A 24,845-nucleotide genomic window follows, 5' to 3' on the forward strand; every position below is an offset into this window, starting at 1 on the left:
GCAACACTGATTGACAATACATTTCACATGCTGTTGTGCAAATGGAATAGACAAAAGGTGGAAATTATAGGCAATTAGCAAGACACCCCCAATAAAGGAGTGGTTCTGCAGGTGGTGACCACAGACCACTTCTCAGTTCCTATGCCTCCTGGCTGATGTTTTGGTCACTTTTGAATGCTGGCGGTGCTTTCACTCTAGTGGTAGCATGAGACGGAGTCTACAACCCACACAAGTGGCTCAGGTAGTGCAGCTCATCCAGGATGGCACATCAATGCGAGCTGTGGCAAGAAGGTTTGCTGTGTCTGTCAGCGTAGTGTCCAGAGCATGGAGGCGCTACCAGGAGACAGGCCAGTACATCAGGAGACGTGGAGGAGGCCGTAGGAGGGCAACAACCCAGCAGCAGGACCGCTACCTCCGCTTTTGTGCAAGGAGGAGCAGGAGGAGCACTGCCAGAGCCCTGCAAAATGACCTCCAGCAGGCCACAAATGTGCATGTGTCTGCTCAAACGGTCAGAAACAGACTCCATGAGGGTGGTATGAGGGCCCGACGTCCACAGGTGGGGGTTGTGCTTACAGCCCAACACCGTGCAGGACGTTTGGCATTTGCCAGAGAACACCAAGATTGGCAAATTCGCCACTGGCGCCCTGTGCTCTTCACAGATGAAAGCAGGTTCACACTGAGCACATGTGACAGACGTGACAGAGTCTGGAGACGCCGTGGAGAACGTTCTGCTGCCTGCAACATCCTCCAGCATGACCGGTTTGGCGGTGGGTCAGTTATGGTGTGGGGTGGCATTTCTTTGGGGGGCCGCACAGCCCTCCATGTGCTCGCCAGAGGTAGCCTGACTGCCATTAGGTACCGAGATGAGATCCTCAGACCCCTTGTGAGACCATATGCTGGTGCGGTTGGCCCTGGGTTCCTCCTAATGCAAGACAATGCTAGACCTCATGTGGCTGGAGTGTGTCAGCAGTTCCTGCAAGAGGAAGGCATTGATGCTATGGACTGGCCCGCCCATTCCCCAGACCTGAATCCAATTGAGCACATCTGGGACATCATGTCTCGCTCCATCCACCAACGCCACGTTGCACCACAGACTGTCCAGGAGTTGGCGGATGCTTTAGTCCAGGTCTGGGAGGAGATCCCTCAGGAGACCATCCGCCACCTCATCAGGAGCATGCCCAGGCGTTGTAGGGAGGTCATACAGGCACGTGGAGGCCACACACACTACTGAGCCTCATTTTGACTTGTTTTAAGGACATTACATCAAAGTTGGATCAGCCTGTAGTGTGGTTTTCCACTTTCATTTTGAGTGTGACTCCAAATCCAGACCTCCATGCGTTGATAAATTTGATTTCCATTGATAATTTTTGTGTGATTTTGTTGTCAGCACATTCAACTATGTAAAGAAAAAAGTATTTAATAAGAATATTTCATTCATTCAGATCTAGGATGTGTTATTTTAGTGTTCCCTTTATTTTTTTGAGCAGTGTATATATATATATATATATATTTTATACCTAAAGGGGCCCTAAAATTGAAATCAAATAGCTAAATGATCCATAGTATGACCACCCCCAAGGGCTTAGACTTTTAATAAATAATGAATAAGATTATGAACAGGGGAGGTCCTGATCCTAGATCAGCAGTCCTGCTCTGAGACGCTTTATGAATACAGATCTTGGTGGGGTTCCTATCAATTCCAGGTGTGTAGTCAGTCCCAACCATAGGATTAAAGGTGATTAAAGATTGATTATAACAGAGGATGACTGTATCATTCTATATCATATTAATTCCACACATGATCCCTGTATCACAGTGGCGTTGTTCTCCAAGGTGAGATTCCTCACGGTGACAGAACCTTTCCCTGTCTCCGGGAGGGAGTTGGAATGATGGAGGGATGAGTGATGAATATTTATATCCCTCCATTCTCACCACAAATAGTGCATACTGTACAATACATTCCCCACCAAGGGCAATATTTTTTAGATATTAATACTATAAAAAAATCACAAGACGGTTGTAATAGGATTTACTATACAATACAGTGCCTTTCGGAAAGTATTCAGACCCCTTGACTTTTTCCACATTTTGTTACATTACAGCCGTATTCTAAAACTACACAGAATAACCCATAATGACAAAGCAAAAACAGGTTTTTAGAAATGTTTACTAATTTATTAAAAATAAAAAACAATAATATAACATTGACATAAGTATTCAGACCATTTACTCAGTACTTTGTTGAAGCACCTTTGGCAGCGATTACAGCATTGAGTCTTCTTGTGTATGACGCTACAAGCTTGGCACACCTGTATTTGGGGAGTTTCTACCATTCTTCTCTGCAGATCCTCTCAAGCTCTGTCAGGTTGGATGGGGAGCGTTGCTTGCTGCACAGCTATTTTCAGGTCTCTCCAGAGATGATCGATCGGGTTCAAGTTTGGGCTCTGGCTGGGCCACTCAAGGACATTGAGACTTGTCCCGAAGCCACTCCTGCGTTGTCTTGGCTGTGTGGTTAGGGCCTTTGTCCAGTTGGAAGATGAGCCTTCTCCCCAGTCTGAGGTCCTGAGTGTTCTTGAGCAGGTTTTCATCAAGGATCTCTCTGTACTTTGCTCTGTTAATCTTTCCCTCGATCCTGACTAGTCTCCCAGTCCCTGCCGCTGAAAAACATCCCCACAGCATGACGCTGCCACTACCATGCTTCACCGTAGGGATGGTGCCAGGTTTCCTCCAGACGTGACGCTTGGCATTCAAGCCAAAGAGTTCAATCTTGGTTTCATCAGACCAGAGGATCTTGTTTCTCATGTTCTGAGAGTCTTTAGGTGCCTTTTGGCAAACTCCAAGCAGTTCTGTCATTTGCCTTTTACTGAGGAGTGGCTTCCATCTGGCCACTCTACCATAAAGGCCTGAATGGTGGAGTGCTGCGGAGATAGTTGTCCTTCTGGAAGATTCTCCCATCTCCACAGAGGAACTCTAGAACTCTGTCAGAGTGACCATCGGGTTCTTGGTCACCTCCCTGACCAAGGCCCTTCTCCCCCGATTGCTCAGTTTGGCCAGGTGGCCAGCTCTAGGAAGAGTCTTGGTGGTTCACACTTCTTCCATTTAAGAATGATGAAGGCCACTGTGTTCTTGGGGACCTTCAATGCTGCAGAAATGTGTTGGTACCCTTCCCCTGATTTGTGCCTCGACACAATCCTGTCTCAGAGCTCTATGAACAATTTATTTTATCTCATGGCTTGGTTTTTGCTCTGACATGCACTGTCAGCTGTGGGACCTTATATAGACAGGTGTGTGCCTTTCCAAATCATGTCCAATCAATTTAATTTAGCACAGGTGGACTCCAATCAAGTTGTAGAAACATCAAGGATGATCAATTGAAACAGGATGCACCTGAGCTCAATTTCGAGTCTCATAGCAAAGTATTAGTAGCATAGTATTTCTGTTTTTTATTTTTAATTAATATGCAAACATTTATAAAACCCTGTTTTCGCTTTGTCATTATTGGGTACTGTTTGTAGATTGCAGAGGAATTGTTTTTATTTAGTCACTTTTAGAATAAGGCTGGTAAAAGTCAAGGGGTCTGAATACTTTCCGAATGCACTGTATGTACAAGGTGAAATTCATTGAATTTATGGATGACCGATGACAAATTCAAGCAATGGCACATTGTAGTGGTGTTCATTTACATTACCTTCAAGCACACACACACACGCACGCACACACGTACACACAGACACGTCAGTGTAACTCCACCATCAAGAGGCTGAGAGTGATATATGATCTAGGGATGTCATTCAGGGAGCAGATCTTCTCTGGTAACATTATTCTCTAAACTGGTTGTCCATTGAGGCAGATAGTAAGTGGGGGGAGAGGGGAGGGGTTAGGGGAAAGCTGTCCCAATCTCCCAACCTTCATGTTACCACAGCTGCAGTACATATGAATTGTGACTTGCCTCAGTACCTAGCTCTGCTCCACATACGTGTGAGTCCCATGTAGCCCAGATAGTTTACCACAGGTAAATTCACCTCCAGCAGACATATGATTTCAGCACGGCCATTTGGCAATAATACCCCACCCTAACGAAGCCATGATGTTCCTCTTGGCACGTAGTATTCAGATATGTAAATACAGATCATAAGAAAGCGGAACAGAATTGAATTCCCCACATGGATGCTACTAAGATATGCTCCAGCAGTTGTCCCAAAGTACATGCACAAACATTTCCTTAATGATATGCGCTTGTGCCTGGTGCCCAGCGTGTATTAACTCTTCCCGGCTGATAATTGGGCATCTTTTTAAGTAAAGATTGAATTGAGAGTGTGTCCTTTTGGCCATGTGCTAATGATCAACCACTGGGGAGGGATTCTGCGTTAATAAAACATCAGCCTGCCAGACAGCAGGAATGCTCCCACTGTTCCAAGTGCGCCCCACTGAATCCCAATGCGCCCATCTACAGGAGGAGGGCGAGTCGCTCCTCTCTGCCACGTCTCACTACACTACAGGGAGACTCCACGCTTAGTGCTATACCTGAACCATGTTGACGTTGACGCATAATATTAGTATGATTTGAAATATCGGACATAAGGGATAAAAAAAACATGATTTGGTTATAGGTCAAGCGCAAAGAAACCAATATTGTGTGTGTGTAGGCATGTTTGCATACATGTACGTATGTGTGTGTGTTTTATATGTGCGTGCATTAATTTGTGTGTGTGCTTGTATTTCTGTCTCTCAGCCAATGTACCTTTAGTTAGAAGCATAGCGTTCATTGTTAGAATACTTCAAAATGTCAGACCCTTACGAGACACTGTATGACCCCCATCATCTTCTGTGCCAAATAGACACCAGCAGCTTCACTGCCACAGTGACAGCTGTGGTGGGTCCCACATCCAGCACGCAGCTCAGGGACTCCCTCGCCGACACAGCAGGTGGGAAACTAGTGAGATGAACACAAGTCTCGTAGTAGTAGTAGTATAGAGTATGATCACCTCAAACTGTATATGAATTCAAAGTATTTTAGTCGGGGTACTTTTAGTCTCACTAGGCACACACTAGGATTGCAGTTGTAATATGATGTTAGACAACATCTGGAGAGCATTGGTGTGTAGCTGTTGAAGTTAATGAAAGAATACCTGCCTTATGAATACACAATAAACCTCTCAACCTAACTACCTCATTACTGACTCAGTAAATGCTCTCCAATTGCTCCCTCAAGTGTTGCTTGTGGCAACTAACCAAACCTCCACTATACCAGCCACTGTGCCAGTCTCTGCCAGTCCCGACCAGACAGATAGCCCATCGTTAAACACAGTGACCTCGCCACCCCTGGAGGTAACACCCCCCACAACCACAGTGAAAGTGCAGCCGAAAGGTAAGTACCCAGATACACCGGAGGAATCCCTGACCTCTGACTTTGCACCCTTACACTACATTAGCTTTGTCACCCTTTTTCTGTAAATGTCTTTTTGATATTGTTTATAGATCTAAACATGTGAATATTGGTTAGACTATTCTTGCAATGCATCCACCTTGGACATACTGATAGTCACAGATTTTTATATGACCTATCATTTAGTACATTTTACAAACGTTTGGACTATAAGGATAGCGAAACACGCCTCACTTGAAACAGATGTGTAAGCGTGACAGGCAAGAGGATCAGAAATCCTCACTGTTTGTCAGAGAAAACTCAAAGAAGCCTGTAGACCCCCTATTTACACCCATTAACCTCTTTCAGTGTGGATCACGACTGCTGGAGGCCATAGAGTGTCTTAATCTCCCCGGAGGTTGCACTGGGGTAAAGAGATTAAACATGATTACGAGGCTAAAGTAGTCCTTAAGGCACGATACGGTATGTGGGCCATGATGCTGCTCTGTTAACATCTCCATGTGCTAGGGTACTTACACTTCAGGGGTTCCTGTCTTGTGTCAGCTACTAGCTTACACTTAGTTGTGTCCCCCAGAGGCTGGGTGAGTATTAGAACAGAGCCTTGTTTTTTTACTCACTGTACAGAGCCCACATTTGTAACCCCCAGATATAAAGAGACAGTGGAGTGAATAGGGGAGTATGGAGAGTATGGAAAGCATACTTTGACAGGACCAATGATGATAAGGTAACTCTATCATTCTATGCTGTTTTTTGTCTATTTTGACAGAGACAGTTTGTAAATACTGAAGGTGAGAAGTTGGCCAGGGGTTTTCTACTCTCTTGTTTGGAAGATTAAATACCTAGCAGGCTCACTATTTCTCAGGAACTGGCAGCATGTTGATCTTATCCCAGGGATTTCTAGAACACAGATGAATGTAGCTACTTTGATTCCATTGGGAATGTTTTATAGGAAAAAGAATGGAACAGATCATTTCCAATCACCTGCAATAAAAACGACACCAAAGTGCTTTGTGGCATTTTACTTTTAAATCAAATGGCCATTCTGTTTGTTGCCCCCTTAGCACCTTCCTCCTGCTTAGCAAGGGTCTGATTATATCCACCGATGCATTGTGTGCTGCCCGCCCAGCCGGTGCTATACCTCACACCGTACAGGGAAAGTGCTGTCACTGGACACAATCAACAGCCAGGGGCGATAAATCATGAAATACGCTATCATTGTGTAACATCATCTCTTTCTGGAGCACAAGGTTGAGCCAGCATTACTGCGCTGGGAGCCAAAGCTCAAGCATTTCTGATCTATTTCTGAATACCAATTGAATGAACAGCTGCTAAATATTTCACAAGCCGAGAGAAGACCGGTCGTGGTAAGGGAGACCAAAACAGGCAAAATTATGGAGCCTGTGGAGATAGATACATACATGAAACCATAACAGGATGGAGGCACAGAACACTGTGCCTGAGGTTGGGCCACAGGGCAGATGCAATGGAAGTGATGATATCAGGGCATGGGGTATTCCATTTCTACTGATACTGACTGAAATGGGGGAAAAGTTAGTGAGCCAACATCAATATATTATTGATATAGTGGTTAATATGCCATCTTGACAACTCATGATTTTTCTGTACACAATTGCAGTTACTCAATCATCTGAAGCAGCTGACGTCACATTTGATGCAACCATTCCAACATCAGATGGATTTACTCAAACACTAGACAGCACAATGTCAACTTCTTACACAGTGACTTCTGACACCAGTCCCACAGCATCTGACACCAGTACCAAAGCATCTGACACCAGTACTACAACATTTTACACAGTGACTCCAACATCTGACATATTTACCACAACTTCTGGCACCGTTACCTCAGCATCTGATGTATTCACTTCGACATCTGGTGTGCCCTTTCTGGCATCGGACACAGTTACTCCAGTATCTGATATAGTAACACCACTAATAAATGGATTTACCTCAGCACCTGATGCTGATACCTCAGTATCTGCTACATTTATTCCAGCATCTAATGGAGATACACTCGCATCTGACGTGGCTACTTCAGCATCTGATGGACTTATCTCAACACCTGATGGAGTTATTTCAATACCAGGAGCAGTTCCTCCACCTCCCGACACAGTTACTTCAGAACCTGAACCTCTTTCCCGGGCACTGGGTGGAGCTACCACCCAAGTACCAGACAAATCTACACCTGATGCTGCTACCCTAGCTCTTGATACAGTTGCGCCTGATGCAGCTGTTCCATCCCCTGACACAGATACCTTAACATCTGATGATCCTACCCAGGCACCTGATGTAGTTACTACAGCTCCAGACTCATCTTCAGCAACCCCATCTCCTGACACAAGTGATCCAGCTCCCGATTCAGTTGATCCAGCTCCCGATTCAGTTGATCCAGCTCCCGATTCAATTGATCCAGCTCCCGATTCAGTTGATCCAGCTCCCGATTCAGGTGATCCAGCTCCCGATTCAGGTGATCCAGCTCCCGATTCAGGTGATCCAGCTCCCGATTCAGGTGGTCCAGCTCCCGATTCAGGTGGTCCAGCTCCTGATACTGGCGATAGTGAGAAAGGGGAAAATAAAGAAGAAAATGTTAAACAGGAAACAGGTACATTGTGATATATATTTTTTCTTCCATTTATAAGTTTATGCATATTCCATCAGTAAACTATGATAACACTGCAAATATTGAAGGAACCACATTTAGAATGAACAAAATGATCCTCTGATGTGCAGTTGTGTATGCAGTCTATATGCTGCTAATATGCAGTCGTGTCAGTACGGTGTTATGACCTTCACACAAGGTGTTGCCTTAATGGCTTCATCAAATAGTTGGGGGGACAATACCCAAAGGTTCATTCGACACTAATAAAGAATGAGTAAACAGTTTGAAGTTGCTATTTATTCTGATCTCTCACAATCTCTCTGGTGTACATAGTTACCCCCAAAACTGAAGCCAAATGGGAAAGCAAAGGAAAGGTGAAAAAGAAAGAGACAAAAAAAGGTATATTGATCTACAGTAGTCTAGTAGTGTTTGTACTGTATGCTAATTCTGCTATCATTAGCATGTCAATTTGTAGCGGTGTCGGTAACCATCCATTTTGAATTCCCTGAACCCACTCACGGTGACTCGGCAATGGGGTTGAAGTTGACGTGTTAGTCGCCTGGTTGCTATAGGAAAACATCCCTAATGGGGGGTCAGAGTGCAAATAGATAATTGATGGACAAAATAGGAGTAGAAAAGCATTGAGACATTTTTTTGGCTGAGCCCATGTCCTAGTAAGATACCTGATCCATGGTTTCATGAGGCTATTGACTCAAAGCACCAAGCTGCTAACATGCATTAGGAGTAGTTTGTGTGTGTGTGTGTGTGTGTGTGTGTGTGTGTGTGTGTGTGTGTGTGTGTGTGTGTGTGTGTGTGTGTGTGTGTGTGTGTGTGTGTGTGTGTGTGTGTGTGTGTGTGTGTGTGTGTGTGAAACCTAATGTATTTTTGTTGTTGACATGTTACAGAATGGGCCACATACTATTGTGTGGGTGATTCTGTCACCACTTAGACTCCACTCATCAGCTGTAGATGAACCAGTATTGAAAACTAGCTTTGGACGGTGATTACAATCACTTCAGGGTGGTGTTCATTAGGCACTAAAACTGAAGATAACAGACTGAAGCTAATTTTTGTTTTCAGTTGTAAAAAAACATTACACTTTTTCCCCATCGCGTTCCCTAATATACACATCCCTAATAAGGCCTCTTACTGCTGGTGAGGTGGATTGTCTGATTGGGAATGAGATGTTGTTCTGGTAGAGCAGTAAATAGCTATACTTTGTTAATTACTGAACGTTGTAATGCACAATGCTTTGTGTTAATGGGTAGATTTACATGGTTGATAACTATTTATGGATTGTATGCTGTCTTTTTCTGTGAATCCTGTGAGATGTCTGACAGTGACTCCCTATTAGCAGGTCGTAACCTCTTGTGTTTGACAGACATTTTGATTTTAGTGGTCCCTATATTTCAGCGACTGCGTAGTAGAGGCGTGTTCACATTGGCATGTTAGTATTAGCTATAACTCAGTTAAATATATGCTTTATTTCTCAAGCGGTTGTCAAACTGTTGATTCCTGGTGGGTCCAAATACAGCCAGTCTAAGGTTGCATACATCCAGTTTCAAGGTAAGAAATAATTTCCCGCATTAGATCTGTTTGGACAAGACAACTGTGGAAAAATGGCCAAAGTTTGTCCATTATTTTCCTTCATTCATTCATCTTTTGTTGTTTCCATGCGTTTCTTTGTTGCATTTTGGTGTTCTGTTTGTTTCATAAGGTAAGCAACTAATTTCCCTTCCATTTTAGTAATACTGTCGTTCCTTTTTATTGTGAACTTAATGAAATCTCACAACCTATAGCGTCTATGTTTCCACTGATTGTGTAATGTCATTAGTGTGGATGTCTGTTTGAACTGTGGATTCATTTGTGAGACAGTTGCCATTCTTTCAACAAACTGTAGGGTAATTGGCCCATTCATATTTGATAAGCTGTTCTTGCCCCCCCGCCCCCCTTGTCCCGCCCCCCCGTCCCACTGCTCTACTCTGTGGCACAGCAGGTCTTCATATTGCACCAGCAGCATCTTCAAAATAACGTGTCAATAATGAATCCCCTCTAAACAAAGAGATGTAACATGAAGCCTGATTAAACAACTAAACCATAATCTAAATCTCCTTGTAAATTTAGCATTATTTAGCTTCTTGTAGTATAATGGAACAAACTGCTAATGCATAATAAGCTCCATTATGACAATCAATTGATCAAGACTGTAATGCAAACAAAATTGAAACAACTTATTTGGTATATTTGCGCTACCATTGATTACATGTTACACCTCTGTAAATCAATGTACAGTATTGAGGCCGGATCGTTAGCTGGTTAAATAATGCAGATTTTGACTTATTGAGGTCAATGGATTTCCCATGGGGCCACAAAGTCAGGAACTGGTTTCTGAACTCAGCATAATTCAGGTCTATGGAGCCTGCTATGTCTTATCCATTTGGCTTTTGTATAATGAGTGAAACAGTTAAGTTGTACACTTAGAAATACATTTGCTATCTAGAACCTTGAAGGGTTCTTCTTTGAATAAGCTTTTTTAGTTGCAGGTAGAACCCTTTTGGGTTGCATGTAGAACCCTTTCCACAGTGGGTTCTACATGGAACCAAAAAGGGTTCTCCTATGGGGACAGCCAAATAACCCTTTTGGAAACATTTTTCTAAGAGTGTAGAGTAAATAACTTTGAGTGCTACCTCTGACTTTGAATTGTTTGAATAGGACCATTCCTCCTCCTCCTCCTCCTCCTCCTCCTCCTCCTCCTCCTCCTCCTCCACTAACCCTACTCCGCTCTTTCCCCTTGTCAGACTGTGAGTGCTATGGCCACTCGAACCGCTGCAGTTATATTGACTTTATCAACATCGTGACTTGTGTCAGCTGCAAACACAACACTAGGGGGCAGAACTGTCAGCACTGTCGACTGGGATACTTCCGGAATATCTCTGCTGAGCTGGACGATGACAACGTTTGTATAGGTCAGGACCTCTCATCAGTTCCTTCATGTACATTACACAATGATATGCACAACGGAAAATGTTTGATAAAGGCAAAACAAGACAGATGTATCATTGTGTATTGCCTTCAATCCCTACTAATCACCTGCAAATCTGTGATGTCTCCTGTATGACCCCTTGCAGGTCAAGAGTATTAAAGCATGATCCCTTGAGCCTATAACAGCTAAATAGAATCATTATAGCTAGCTAATCATTTATTCAGAAAAGGTTGAAAACATTGCGATTCATACCATAGTAACCTAAAATGTTAAGGAATTACAATTACACCTGCTGGATCTAAATGAATCAGCATACAATGTTTGTAAAGCAGCATATGTAACAATACATGAAGGTACCCTGTCTAAAGTTGTTAACTGTTACGTTGTTAAGTATACTTTAAATGCTCTTTTCACATCTATATTAGAATTGTGTTGGTGGAGCCCATTGCCATGCATCCTATTCAACTCCCCATTTATCATAGGTAAGATGAAGAAATGACTGTAACTAAAGAATACAGCCAGTGTCTAAATTAAATGTAACTGTCGACAATTTTAAACAGCATGCAACATTCAGGTGTATTTATAAACAAATGATTTGTAAACCAAGAAAATTACAATTACACAATTTCAACCAATGAGGTTTAATGATTTATATATACTCATAATAAATAGTCTATGAACGTATACACTTTTCAGCCCCTTTATAAACCCTTGATTAACATTTTACTACACAAATACAGTAGCACTACACAAAGTACTGCACAGTGCCGAGCAAGAATGACACAATGGCACACTGACACCTACTGGAGGATCTATCATACACAACAGCAATACTGTTCGTACTGTTAGTCGTGATCTATTGGACATTCAACATTTTGCAATGGAAACAAAATCAGGAAGTTTTCTTACTTGGCAAGTTCCCCCGTTTCAGTCCATTTCCTTGTGTTTGGTAGCGAATGAAGACGACCGTGTCCTACCTTGGGAAAATGCTGAACGTTTGAACAATGAAGTCAGCTGAGCTCTTATCAAATGTTAAAAACGAAGTTTATGATATTTTATCCAAATAAGTTCGTCACAGAATCCAGTGTCAGTGTTATAAGATACAGCTGTGAAGTGGGCCTAATGTTTTCAGGCAAAGGATAAGACATGTACTAAAGTAATATAATATTACAGAGAAATGGTAAAGCAATGCCTCAGGCTGTCAAAGTTTCCTCAGGCTGAGAGACGTGTCATGTAAAATGATTAAACGTGCATAGAATGGTCAGCATAATACCACTGACATGTTTATGTTGATGTAGGTCTATGTGACCGGGGCTAGTGACACTGCTGTTTCAACTAGATTGATGAGCACTTAGCTTATTTACATGTGCTGTGTTGTATTTCTACCCTCACTAAAACAGCAATGTCTTGTTAATCCCTTTGTGCAGAGTGTAACTGTAACCAGCTGGGGTCCTTCCACGCCCGCTGCAACGAGACGGGGTACTGCCAGTGTAGGGATGGCTCCACTGGGCCAAAGTGCGAGGACTGCCTGCCTGGATACAGCTGGAGACAAGGCTGCTCCTGTAAGGAGAGAGAGAGAGAGTGTGTGTGTGTGTGTGTGTGTGTGTGTGTGTGTGTGTGTGTGTGTGTGTGTGTGTGTGTGTGTGTGTGTGTGTGTGTGTGTGTAGGGGAAGTAAAATGGAGGGTATTGTTCTGAAGAGTAGCCTAAAGTTGAGAAGTTTGCCAATGGATTGGTAATCAATGCACAATGAGCGCCATGAGTCCTTCGCAAGGTTGTGTAACAACTATAATCACTAATTCAAGAGAAAATTTGAACTGTACAGGTAAGGTCAGAACAGGTGTCTTGTTAATGTACAGTAACTGTTGCCAGAACCAGAGTATCCTGTATTGTTTCTAGGCTTGAGGCATTCAGCGGGCCACTTTGTTTCCTCCCTCCTTATTCTCCATCTCCTCCCTGTCTCCCCTCGTAGCCAACGTCTGCGACGACGACATGCTGCTGTGCCAGAATGGAGGCACCTGCTTCCAGAACCAGAAGTGTCTGTGTCTGCCAGAGTACAAGGGCCTGCTGTGTGAGCAGCTGCTCTGTGAGGGAGAGAGGGGCTGCAGCGGTGCCTCTGCCTCCTACCTCAGCCTGGTTGCCATGCTGAGTTGCCTTCTAGCCAACACCCTGCTTAGACTAGTCACTGCTTGCTGAGCTACACCCGGCACAGCTGGAGTACACCTGGCTACATTTTTGGGACCCGCCATTCGCAGTGCTTAGCTCAGTCTAACTGTGCTGTTGCATTCTGGGAGAGTGTTTGAGGGATCCAGCCCCCCTGTCACCTTCGCCACGATGAGACAGAGAGAGTTACTCTCTCTCTATGAAAGCCAGTGCTGAAAGAACTTATACCAAAAAAACAAAATCACTATCTTAGAAAAGTTTAGAGCGAATTGTATTGTCGTACATCTAAGTTTGTTCTCACTGAAATACTGCACTTACCCAACTTGCTTTCTGAACAGAGATGGCTGTAATCACTGCTGAGGCCTACTAATGCCAAGTTTATCTTACTCTCAAATTCACATTTCCTTACTTTGCTGCATAGTTTATTTGTTTCCTGGAACAATCATTGAACTGAAAAGTGGAGAAAAAGTAAACTTTTTTTTTTTTTTTACCAGAGTTGATGTTTCAGTAGCTTGTGGTGGAGAATCAATTGTCACATGGAAATCATGAAGCAACGAGAGAGAGTATAACCTATCCAAATCAAACAAATCTATGTATGAATCTTTTTTTGTAGAAATTGTTATTTTTGTTCCAAGTAAACGTTATCATTCTGAAGAAAATGACCCATGATGAGCTTTTTATTATTGTAAACCTTCCTGAGAATGTGACTGTTAGATGATGTTCCTGATGCCATTGCATACAGACAGTTGAAGGAATAAAGCCTGAAGGTCTGAAAGTTGAAGAATTCAGTCCAAGGTTTTATCCAACACACACACACACACACACACACACACACACACACACACACACACACACACACACACACACACACACACACACACACACACACACACACACACACACACACACTCTAATAGGTGAATATAATACTTCTGGAGGAACACATTTCTGGAACCTAGCTTTAGATATTTATTTTGACTTGTTCTTACATTACACGTTGAGATCACAAACGAGCATTATCACGTATGTCTCTAACAAAACATGTACAATGCTAGAGCTTTGACAATTAGGTGCTTGATTTAGGTCACACAATATGAAACCATGGCATTGATACTACAGTATTATGATATGAAACCATGACATTGATACTACAGTATTATGATATGAAACCATGACATTGATACTACAGTATTATGATATGAAACCATGTCATTGATACTACAGTATTAGGATATGAAACCATGACATTGATACTACAGTATTATGATATGAAACCATGGCATTGATACTACAGTATTATGATATGAAAGCATGACATTGATACTACAGTATTATGATATGAAAGCATGACATTGATACTACAGTATTATGATATGAAAGCATGACATTGATACTACAGTATTATGATTTTCTATGTATCCTTATCCTGAGCATCAGAAACCTGGTATGCAAGGGATATCATTACTGGATATTTGTCATGAAATTCTGTTTTGAAACTGTGCATATGAAATGTGAGAGCCCATATCCAAAATGAACAAGATCCCAGCTCTGGATTTTAGCAGCCAATGATTTGTTGGATGACAGTTGTGAAGCACAAAATAAGATTGAGAGACACTACAAATCCTCAATGGAAGAAGAGCACCACAGTCAGAAAATAAGGTATGCAAAATCTTCTATTTTGTGTTTGTGATTTTCCAAAAAATCTATCTTGGTTTAATAAAATGTATATGATAGAGAGCTTATTAATTAATGTGTACATTTGTACTCATTCCTAGAAGCATGACACATGTTAGGTCTTCCCAGTTAGCCATCGGAACAACAGCTATTTTTGGGTAAGAACACACTGATCCTCCAGGGAATAGCAGTGTACTGATACTGAATGGTAAGTGGTGAGGGGCAACGTTCATTTTAAATTCAATTATCCCTCTGATTAACTTTGCAGGATCCTCTGCATGTGCTTTATGTTTGTTCGGTAGACTTTTAGGTATGGCTCTTAAGATTCAGCATGAATAAAGAATTTAATTTGGAATTAACAATACTAACTTTGCTATGTGGTCATTTGGCCAACTCTAAAACAAATAATGCATCTTCTTCATGAACAATACTACTCTTTCTCTTATAGTACAACAGCATCAGTCTCACTTGAATAACTTCAACTACTACAACAAGGGGGTAAGTAGACACTCCTATGGGCAGTGCTTGACTTGGGCAGGAACTCACCGGAGCTGAGTACCGCCACCTAAAATGTTCTACTGCTTGAGCTCCTGCACCTCTTATAGAATATTAGCTCGAAAGTATTGTGGAGCTCCTGCACCTAAATATAAACAGTAGCAGTACCCAAAATGAGTACCGGCACCTACAGTATTTCAGTCTAAGTCAAGCACATGCTATTAACTCTGGGTGTCCAGTTCCCTTCTTGACTTTCTCTTCCACTAAATTATATGTTTAATATTCAAGCACTATGGCTATTATTGACATTTCAGAGTCAGGGATCAATCGATCATTGGGAAAGGAAAGAAAATGGATGTCAAAGAAACCTGGAGACAAATAAAAGTAGAGGTCACCTCTCCTGACAGGTGAGTCATTCAATGTACTTTCAGTAATGTAAAACCTAATTTCCATTCTTGGAATTAAATAAAAAACAATTTTTTAGATGTGTCTACACACAGCACAAATGTATGAATCCAAGGTAACAGTTAATTCACTGTGTTTGCGAACATAAAATTATGAATTACTGAAATCTAATAGAAAAAGAAAAGCAATATGCCAAATGTAGAAGATAGTATTTTCTATGATCATGATTCTCTGTATCTGACTTCCTCAGACACTGCAGAGCTGGAGAGCAGACGTTCTGACAGCGACGTCGTGGTTTGCACCCATCATCTGGGAGTGCACCTTCAATTTAGACATCATTGACAACATGTATCAAAAACTTCACTATAGCAACTACGATTTTTGCTGTTGGAAAGTAAATACATATTATTTACATGAAGTTTCACCAGCGCTGGGGAGCTGAGGCGCTCAGCCAGCTTGTCGCTGCAGTTCACCTATCTTACTACTATGAGAGCCGGGACAAGTTCCTCTACGAACGCAGACCTGCCTCATTATCCTTTGTGCCCCTGAATGAGGGGGACTTCTACTATGACGGAGCAGTGTTTGGAGGGACTGTGGAGGAGGTCCACAAGCTGACTAAGACATGCCAGGAGCATCTGGACAGAGACAGGGTTAATGGCATAGAGGCAGCATGGCAAGAAGAGAACCATCTCAACCGCTACCGTATCTACAACAAACCCACCCGGCTGCTCTCCCGAGTACATATATGGGACTACAGAAGGAGTCATGATGCACCTGAGATCAAGGTCATAAGGCTGGCCTCTGTCATGAAGAATAACGTAGAAATACGACAATGTAAAAATGTAGAGGGTCAATAACCTCAGTTTTGGATGAAAAAAAACGTGAAATACAAATTATTTTAAACAGAGGTCGATCTGCTTTGCTCTTATACCCAATATTATTTTGAACTTTGTTTTGTAAGTTCGCTTTTTTCATTAATATTTTGTTGTATTAAGGCCACAAAGACAACAGGCAGAAATGTTATAACGACTGAATTGATTAATTAAAGATGATCTACCACCACCAATGTATTTTGTCAAACTGAATGCGTTGGTCAAATGTTGTTGGTATAGTCAGAGCCATACAATTGTACAGTGCCTTCCGAAAGTATTCATACCCCTCGACTTATTCCACATTTTGTTGTGTTATAGCCTGAATTCAAAATTGATAACATGTCATTGTTTTCTCACCCATCTACACACAACACCCCATAATGACAAAGTGAAAACATGTTTTTAGAAATGTTTCCAAATGTATTGAAAATAAATACAGAAATATCTCATTTACATAAGTATTCACACCCCATTTCTATGACACTCCAAATTGAGTTCAAGTGTATCGAATTCCCTTTGATCAACCTTGAGACATCACTACATCTTGATTGGAGTCCACTTGTGCCCAATTCAATTGTTTGGACATGATGTAGAAAATCTGTGGAAAGACTTGAAGATTGCTGTTTACCGCCACTCCCCATCTAACCAAACAGAGCTTGAGAAGATCTGCAAGGAAGAATGGGAGAAGATCCCCAAATCCAGTGCAAAGCTGATACAAACATACCCAAGATGACTCAAAGCTGTAATCACAAAGGTGCTTCTACAAAGTATTGACTCAGGGGTGTGAATACTTATGTAAATGTAATATTTCATTTTCAATAAATTTGCTAAAATGTATAAACATTTTCACTTTGCCATTAAGGAGTATTGTGTGTAGATGGGTGAGGAAAACAAATATATTTAATCAATTTTGAGTTCAGGCTGTAACAACAAAATGTGGAATAAGTCAAGGGGTATAAATACTTTCTGAAGGCACCGTAGTTTACGCTGTACTAGAGCCTACTAAATTCTGTATTGTACCTTTAAGACGTAGCTACTGAAATCGTCATATCCATGCGCCCATTCCATAACAGCGAGTATTGAAAAAGAAATGAGCATGTGGAAATGTGTGATACGAAATTAACTTTTTATGTAGCTGATTGTTGTAAAAGCGGTAAAGACTTGGTAATAGTTTGTGGTAATTATTCCGGTGTATAAAATGTATCGTGTTATCTGTTCTAAGTGGTTTATCTCCGGCGTGTCCTTGACTGTGGGAGCTGCTATTGGTGCGTCTCTGAATGGAGATTCGACGAATAGATGCATAAATCCGAGCCATGGATTACTCAATCGAGTACCCGTTATTCCTATTCCAAGTGTGGACGCAGCAACCGACCTTACCACGTACCAAGGAGGCGGTCAAATGGTAGGGTCCCGATCAACAGCTGCAATGAAGTACGGCTTCCCATCTCTCGCCAATATCAAGACGAGGGAGTCCTACGTGACATCTTATGATCCCAGAAACAGGACCGCTGCATGGGTTATAGAGCAACTCAGTCCTGATGGCTTGACTGGACCTTCAGATAGGAAATTGTGCGACTTTAAAGAGGATGATACGGTGCACGTATACCACAGGGCTACCAATGCAGACTACAGAGGCAGTGGATTTGACAGGGGGCATTTGGCAGCAGCTGCCAATCACAAATGGAATCAAAAGGCAATGGATGACACGTTCTATCTCAGTAATGTCTCACCACAGGCAAGTCATGTATTGTGGGGAAACATGGCATATTAGGCAATGTGAAGATGAATAAGTGTTACACAGTGTGCGAGTGGTAAAGGTGGCAATAAAAGTGTGCAGTTTAAAACACTAATGATGAGTCAAAAAGGCTTCAGAATCCCATGTAGCTACACTTCCAGAGCAAAGTGCATGAATCAATGAATGGCTGTTCAAGAAAATCAAGTTTCTTTTATTCACCTCTTGTCTTCCCCTAGAACCCAAATTTAAATCAAAATGCATGGAACAACTTGGAGCAGTACTGCCGTTCACTTACCAAGCACTACATGAATGTGTTTGTGTGCACTGGACCACTTTATCTGCCCAGGTGAGTGCCATTCACATAGTGATCTGCTTTTGCAAACAGGCATTATGCAAGCATCATGATCTGTGTGAATGGGGTCCAAGGTGAGAATGATACAGAAGTCATAACTGTTCCTTCTCTTTGCTTATAGACAGGAACCAGATGGGAAAATGTATGTGAAGTACCAGGTGATGGGGAGGAACCATGTGGCGGTCCCCACCCATTTCTTCAAGGTGGTGATCCTGGAGAAGCAGAGGGGAGAGGTGGAGCTGCGCTCGTATGTGATGCCCAACACACCTGTGGATAACAAGATTCCTCTGGAGCGCTTCCTGGTGCCCATCGAGAGCATTGAGAGAGCCTCAGGACTGCTCTTTGTACCCAACATTATGAAGAGGACAAACAGTCTGCTGGCTATCACTGCTGGAGGCAAATGAGTCTAGTCAGCTCTGTGTAGTGTGGTGGGTCTGGTTCATTAGGGCACACTGTAGCAAAACATTTTTTAGAATTGAAAACAAACATTTTCATTGGACAGTACTGACCCGGTTCACTCTATTTTTAAGAGTTTTCTTCCATTTTTGTCTGCTGAACACAACCTTGGTCATTCAGCTCTGTGTAGTGTGGTGACCATCCTCAGTAAGGATTTACATGTGACTGCACCAAACCCATCTGCTTTGTCAATGTAGTGCTTATCTTGCATTGAATTCAACAAAAAGGGAAACAATCCAATTATTGTCCAGTAGGATGTGATGCTAATAAATATTTAGGAGCATTAGACTAGTTCTGAATGATTCTTGCTTATTATTTTTGACTATCCAAAGGGAACACGCATCTTCACATTAAATAAGCTGTTCCATCTGAAAAGAGTGGGGCTGGCCCTGATACAGAGATACTGGAAAAGGACAAAGCAGAAACGGCATACTGTAGAAATGCTGAAGGCAGGGCTTACACTTTCTAAAGTACTGCTCATTTTTTCATCGAGGATAGGTGAGGACTGTTTTTTTCTACTAGTCTTGGTCTTATTACTGTACCATTCTAGTGATGAAAACATGTCAACCCCTTGATAAAAAGAAAACATTCATATTTCTGTGCATTTTGGTGTGGCAGAGCCACAGAACATACAGATACAGGCGAAGAGCCAATATGTTTCATAGGGAATCATATCAGCCCTACTTGTAACATATCTGCACCATTCTGGATGCTTAAATTAATATCAGGTGTTCTCTCCTTCCTACACACATTGAACCACAGAAAATAGTATGCACAGAGACTTCACCACATGTCTGCAGTCCACATTGCCCATGGCTTCTGTAAGATTCTATAAAAAGTTTACAATGAGTTCATGTATGTAAGTCAATGTATGTACATACGTCCCTGTAAGTTCCTAAACATGTACAGTAAATCCCCTCCACTTTCCACTGTATTTACTTGAGGGCAATTCTACGGTAACGAAATTACAGTAAGACAAAAATGTATGCCAAACAAAAACCATTGATTTCAAAGTTTAACAAACCATACAATACCACTTTAACAATTTACACAGTAAAAAAAAAAAAAAACACTTACTGGAAAAACTGTGGAGATGGAAAGTTAGGTAACAGAATTACAGTAAAATCTCCCTCACTTTTATTCTGTTACCAAACTTTGAATCCGCACAGTTCTTCCTGTAAATGTGTTTTTGGAAAAACTGTTGAAAGTAGTCCGTGCGCATAGAGTTAGTTCTATGGTTTGTTAAACTTTGAAATCAATGTTTTTTGTTTGGTATGCATTTTAAAGTGAAAAACCGGAGTATCTGAGAGTAATTCCATTATCATGGAATTGCCCTTGAGCTGCTATTTGTCATGCCGGGTTATGTTCTGTGTACCTGGCTCAGGCTGGCTTCTCAGACCCCTTGAGACTGTAGTGTCTTTTAGAAGGGACAGAGCTGGAATGCTCCAGAAAATCACGAGGATTAACTTATACTAAACAGATAATTATGCAAGACATGCTTAGGAGCACAAGACATCGCAGCACAAGGAGTAGGCCTATCATTCAATATGATGGATGTGTAGCTTTTGGAACTACTGCCATTTCTCCAGCAAAACGCAACCTGAAGGTACGCTTTATGTTGATGTTTTCCATTTAGAGAATGACTGACCTGCAGTGACACATTATTATGGTAATTGGGGTGGGTGGCAGCATACAGGCATATTTAGCTAAGGGAACTGAATGAAATATGACATGCTTCAGAATACAGCAAGGATTGTTGTTTAATATAAGTCCTGGAATTGCACACAGTGAGATACTGTTACTGTTTTCATATTTTCCTGTCTGAACACTTCTTTTACAACAGATGAATAAGCTCTAATATACAGTTAGAATGGATTTGACTTCACAACCTACCCTTATATGTCTCATGTATCATTTCTCCTTAGGGAAACTGAACATCTGAACAAAATACATATTGGGGAAAGGGAAGCACATCTGCTTAGCAACATACTAGGTAGGCAGAGACCCCAAACTCTCCCTGAAAATGATAATACTGACCTCGTATTATCCGCAAGAAGACATGTACGGGATTTATCATTGAACGCCTTGTCCTGAATGTTCAAACTCATTGAGATCAGAGACCTTCGGAGGTAGAAGTAGCAGAATGATCAAATGTGTGGCTCTGTCAGAATGTATGCTGAGGTACCATGGGGTATGTGATGTGTACCCCGCTGGATGATATGTGCAATGTGTCTGCTGCTGTGGAGAAGAAGGAATAGGCCAGTGGAACTGTCTGAGTTCCCACAGGCTGCATATGAGGGCTATCAGAAATATTCTGGACTGAATTACCCTCCCACCTCTGGGATGATGTCTGGTCAACAGCCTACCTGCAACAGTGATCAGAGCATTAACAGTCTAGATAAGAATCCCGAGTCTACTCTGTATGGATAATAACAGATCACTAAGATGCGCATTTGTCTTTCAGTGTTTTTGGTCAATTGGTGCTTATATTGGTCCTATTTCACACATGTATTAGTGTGCATTATACATATGTGAATTGGAATTTTTTATTTTAATTTTATATATCCCACTGAGACACCCTCGGAGAGTGGGGTCGCAACCAGGAATCAGCCATTATTGACGGTGACCCTGTAGCAATTAGGGTTAAGTGCCTTGCTCAAGGGATCAGACAGACCATCACCTTGTCGACTCGGTTATTGGCCCAATGCTTTTAACCTGCCGGTGGTACCTACAAGTGTGTATTAATACGAATGCGTAAATTGGTGCAAAAAAAGTATGAACATGTATGTAATAGGAGCATCTGCTAATCAAATGTAAAATGATTTATTTTTTATATATCCCAGCTCTCCATGAGACATCCTAGGAGAGTGGGATGTGTATTAATTCTAGATTCATCCCAGTGGACAAGTGATGTCATTAGTTTCTGGTTTCTTGTTGATGTCCATTCAACCAAGTTTGCCTTCTGCTTGTTTTGTGCATACTAATGGTTTAATTACTGTACTTGCTTTATACCACTAGGTGGCAATATTTATATAAAATGTCACTGATCAATGACAGCATTTCAGTTTGTAAAAATAAATACCACATGAGAAACACTACACGATTAAATTAGCGAAATAAATCTTTAATTGTAGTTGCATTTCTACATAAAATTACATACATGTTTTTTACTTTTACGATGGTAGGCCTATTCTTGTTACCATTTACACACATAAAATTATTATTTTAACATTCATAGAAATGTTTCCAGGAGTTTGCAGTAACAACATGGCAAAAATATTGTTCAGTATTATATAGGGCAAGGAAAAAGGAAAGAGAATAATTTTGGTCACTCTCTTGCAAATTGTTGGCAAAACGTCCCTAAAAGAACTGGGAGACAACGAAGATGCACTATACTGTGAACTGATCTGTGGTTTCTATTGCAGTGCAGTATATATTATTTCCTTTCAATAAAATAACACCAAAGCAGGAAGACACACCTTTCGCTTTGAAAGAGAAAATCATTGCTCAATCACATTGCTATCAGAATGCAGATGTTCTATACCTGCAGCACATTGCTATCAGAATGCAGATGTTCTATACCTGCAGCACATTGCTATCAGAATGCAGATGTTCTATACCTGCAGCACATTGCTATCAGAATGCAGATGTTCTATACCTGCAGGACATTGCTATCAGAATGCAGATGTTCTATACCTGCAGCACATTGCTATCAGAGTGCAGATGTTCTATACCTGCAGCACATTGCTATCAGAATGCAGATGTTCTATACCTGCAGGACATTGCTATCAGAATGCAGATGTTCTATACCTGCAGCACATTGCTATCAGAATGCAGACCTGCAGCACATTGCTATCAGAATGCAGATGTTCTATACCTGCAGCACATTGCTATCAGAATGCAGATGTTCTATACCTGCAGCACATTGCTATCAGAATGCAGATGTTCTATACCTGCAGCACATTGCTATCAGAATGCAGATGTTCTATACCTGCAGCACATTGCTATCAGAATGCAGATGTTCTATACCTGCAGGACATTGCTATCAGAATGCAGATGTTCTATACCTGCAGCACATTGCTATCAGAATGCAGACCTGCAGCACATTGCTATCAGAATGCAGATGTTCTATACCTGCAGCACATTGCTTTCAGAATGCAGATGTTCTATACCTGCAGCACATTGCTATCAGAATGCAGATGTTCTATACCTGCAGCACATTGCTATCAGAATGCAGATGTTCTATACCTGCAGCACATTGCTATCAGAATGCAGATGTTCTATACCTGCAGCACATTGCTATCAGAATGCAGATGTTCTATACCTGCAGCACATTGCTATCAGAATGCAGATGTTCTATACCTGCAGCACATTGCTATCAGAATGCAGATGTTCTATACCTGCAGGACATTGCTATCAGAATGCAGATGTTCTATACCTGCAGCACATTGCTATCAGAGTGCAGATGTTCTATACCTGCAGCACATTGCTATCAGAATGCAGATGTTCTATACCTGCAGCACATTGCTATCAGAATGCAGATGTTCTATACCTGCAGCACATTGCTATCAGAATGCAGATGTTCTATACCTGCAGCACATTGCTATCAGAATGCAGATGTTCTATACCTGCAGCACATTGCTATCAGAGTGCAGATGTTCTATACCTGCAGCACATTGCTATCAGAATGCAGATGTTCTATACCTGCAGGACATTGCTATCAGAATGCAGATGTTCTATACCTGCAGCACATTGCTATCAGAATGCAGACCTGCAGCACATTGCTATCAGAATGCAGATGTTCTATACCTGCAGCACATTGCTATCAGAATGCAGATGTTCTATACCTGCAGCACATTGCTATCAGAATGCAGATGTTCTATACCTGCAGCACATTGCTATCAGAATGCAGATGTTCTATACCTGCAGCACATTGCTATCAGAATGCAGATGTTCTATACCTGCAGCACATTGCTATCGGAATGCAGATGTTCTATACCTGCAGCACATTGCTATCAGAATGCAGATGTTCTATACCTGCAGCACATTGCTATCAGAATGCAGATGTTCTATACCTGCAGGACATTGCTATCAGAATGCAGATGTTCTATACCTGCAGCACATTGCTATCAGAATGCAGATGTTCTATACCTGCAGCACATTGCTATCAGAATGCAGATGTTCTATACCTGCAGCACATTGCTATCAGAATGCAGATGTTCTATACCTGCAGCACATTGCTATCAGAATGCAGATGTTCTATACCTGCAGCACATTTCTATCAGAATGCAGACCTGCAGCACATTGCTATCAGAATGCAGACCTGCAGCACATTGCTATCAGAATGCAGATGTTCTATACCTGCAGGACATTGCTATCAGAATGCAGATGTTCTATACCTGCAGCACATTGCTATCAGAATGCAGATGTTCTATACCTGCAGGACATTGCTATCAGAATGCAGATGTTCTATACCTGTAGCACATTGCTATCAGAATGCAGATGTTCTATACCTGCAGCACATTGCTATCAGAATGCAGATGTTCTATACCTGCAGGACATTGCTATCAGAATGCAGATGTTCTATACCTGCAGCACATTGCTATCAGAATGCAGATGTTCTATACCTGCAGCACATTGCTATCAGAATGCAGATGTTCTATAACTGCAGCTTCAACACAATCCATCATACTCTGACAAATACTA

At 41.7% G+C, this 24,845-nt stretch overlaps 2 protein-coding genes and 1 long non-coding RNA gene across 5 annotated transcripts in view; all 3 read left to right on the top strand.

Annotated features, from left to right (window-relative positions):
* LOC139577137 (netrin-G2-like) overlaps window positions 1-13,812 on the top strand; it is a 73,252-nt gene extending 59,440 nt beyond the window's left edge. For 2 of the 3 annotated variants that reach the window (XM_071403989.1, XM_071403990.1), the window contains 8 exons: window positions 4,839-4,925; window positions 5,213-5,368; window positions 7,023-8,009; window positions 8,340-8,405; window positions 9,501-9,572; window positions 10,805-10,972; window positions 12,417-12,551; window positions 12,960-13,812. In XM_071403989.1, the coding sequence (XP_071260090.1) occupies window positions 4,839-4,925; window positions 5,213-5,368; window positions 7,023-8,009; window positions 8,340-8,405; window positions 9,501-9,572; window positions 10,805-10,972; window positions 12,417-12,551; window positions 12,960-13,183 (1,895 nt within the window). In that variant the 3' untranslated portion in view covers window positions 13,184-13,812. The remainder of the gene's footprint in view (window positions 1-4,838; window positions 4,926-5,212; window positions 5,369-7,022; window positions 8,010-8,339; window positions 8,406-9,500; window positions 9,573-10,804; window positions 10,973-12,416; window positions 12,552-12,959) is intronic. The other variant, XM_071403991.1, reaches the window with a different exon arrangement.
* Window positions 13,813-14,464: 652 nt separating this feature from the next.
* LOC139577138 (uncharacterized) lies at window positions 14,465-17,467 on the top strand. Its single transcript, XR_011675216.1, has 3 exons — window positions 14,465-15,322; window positions 15,634-15,726; window positions 15,975-17,467. It is a non-coding gene; the product is annotated as an uncharacterized lncRNA (long non-coding RNA).
* Window positions 17,468-17,580: 113 nt separating this feature from the next.
* On the top strand, window positions 17,581-19,430 carry endog (endonuclease G). Its single transcript, XM_071403993.1, has 3 exons — window positions 17,581-18,331; window positions 18,568-18,677; window positions 18,805-19,430. The coding sequence occupies exons 1-3, from the start codon at window positions 17,795-17,797 to the stop codon at window positions 19,085-19,087; spliced, it is 930 nt and encodes a 309-aa protein (XP_071260094.1). The 5' UTR covers window positions 17,581-17,794; the 3' UTR covers window positions 19,088-19,430.
* Window positions 19,431-24,845: the final 5,415 nt, after the last annotated feature.

This window comes from Salvelinus alpinus, chromosome 5 (genome assembly GCF_045679555.1).
Source record: "Salvelinus alpinus chromosome 5, SLU_Salpinus.1, whole genome shotgun sequence".
Lineage (NCBI taxonomy): Eukaryota > Metazoa > Chordata > Actinopteri > Salmoniformes > Salmonidae > Salvelinus > Salvelinus alpinus.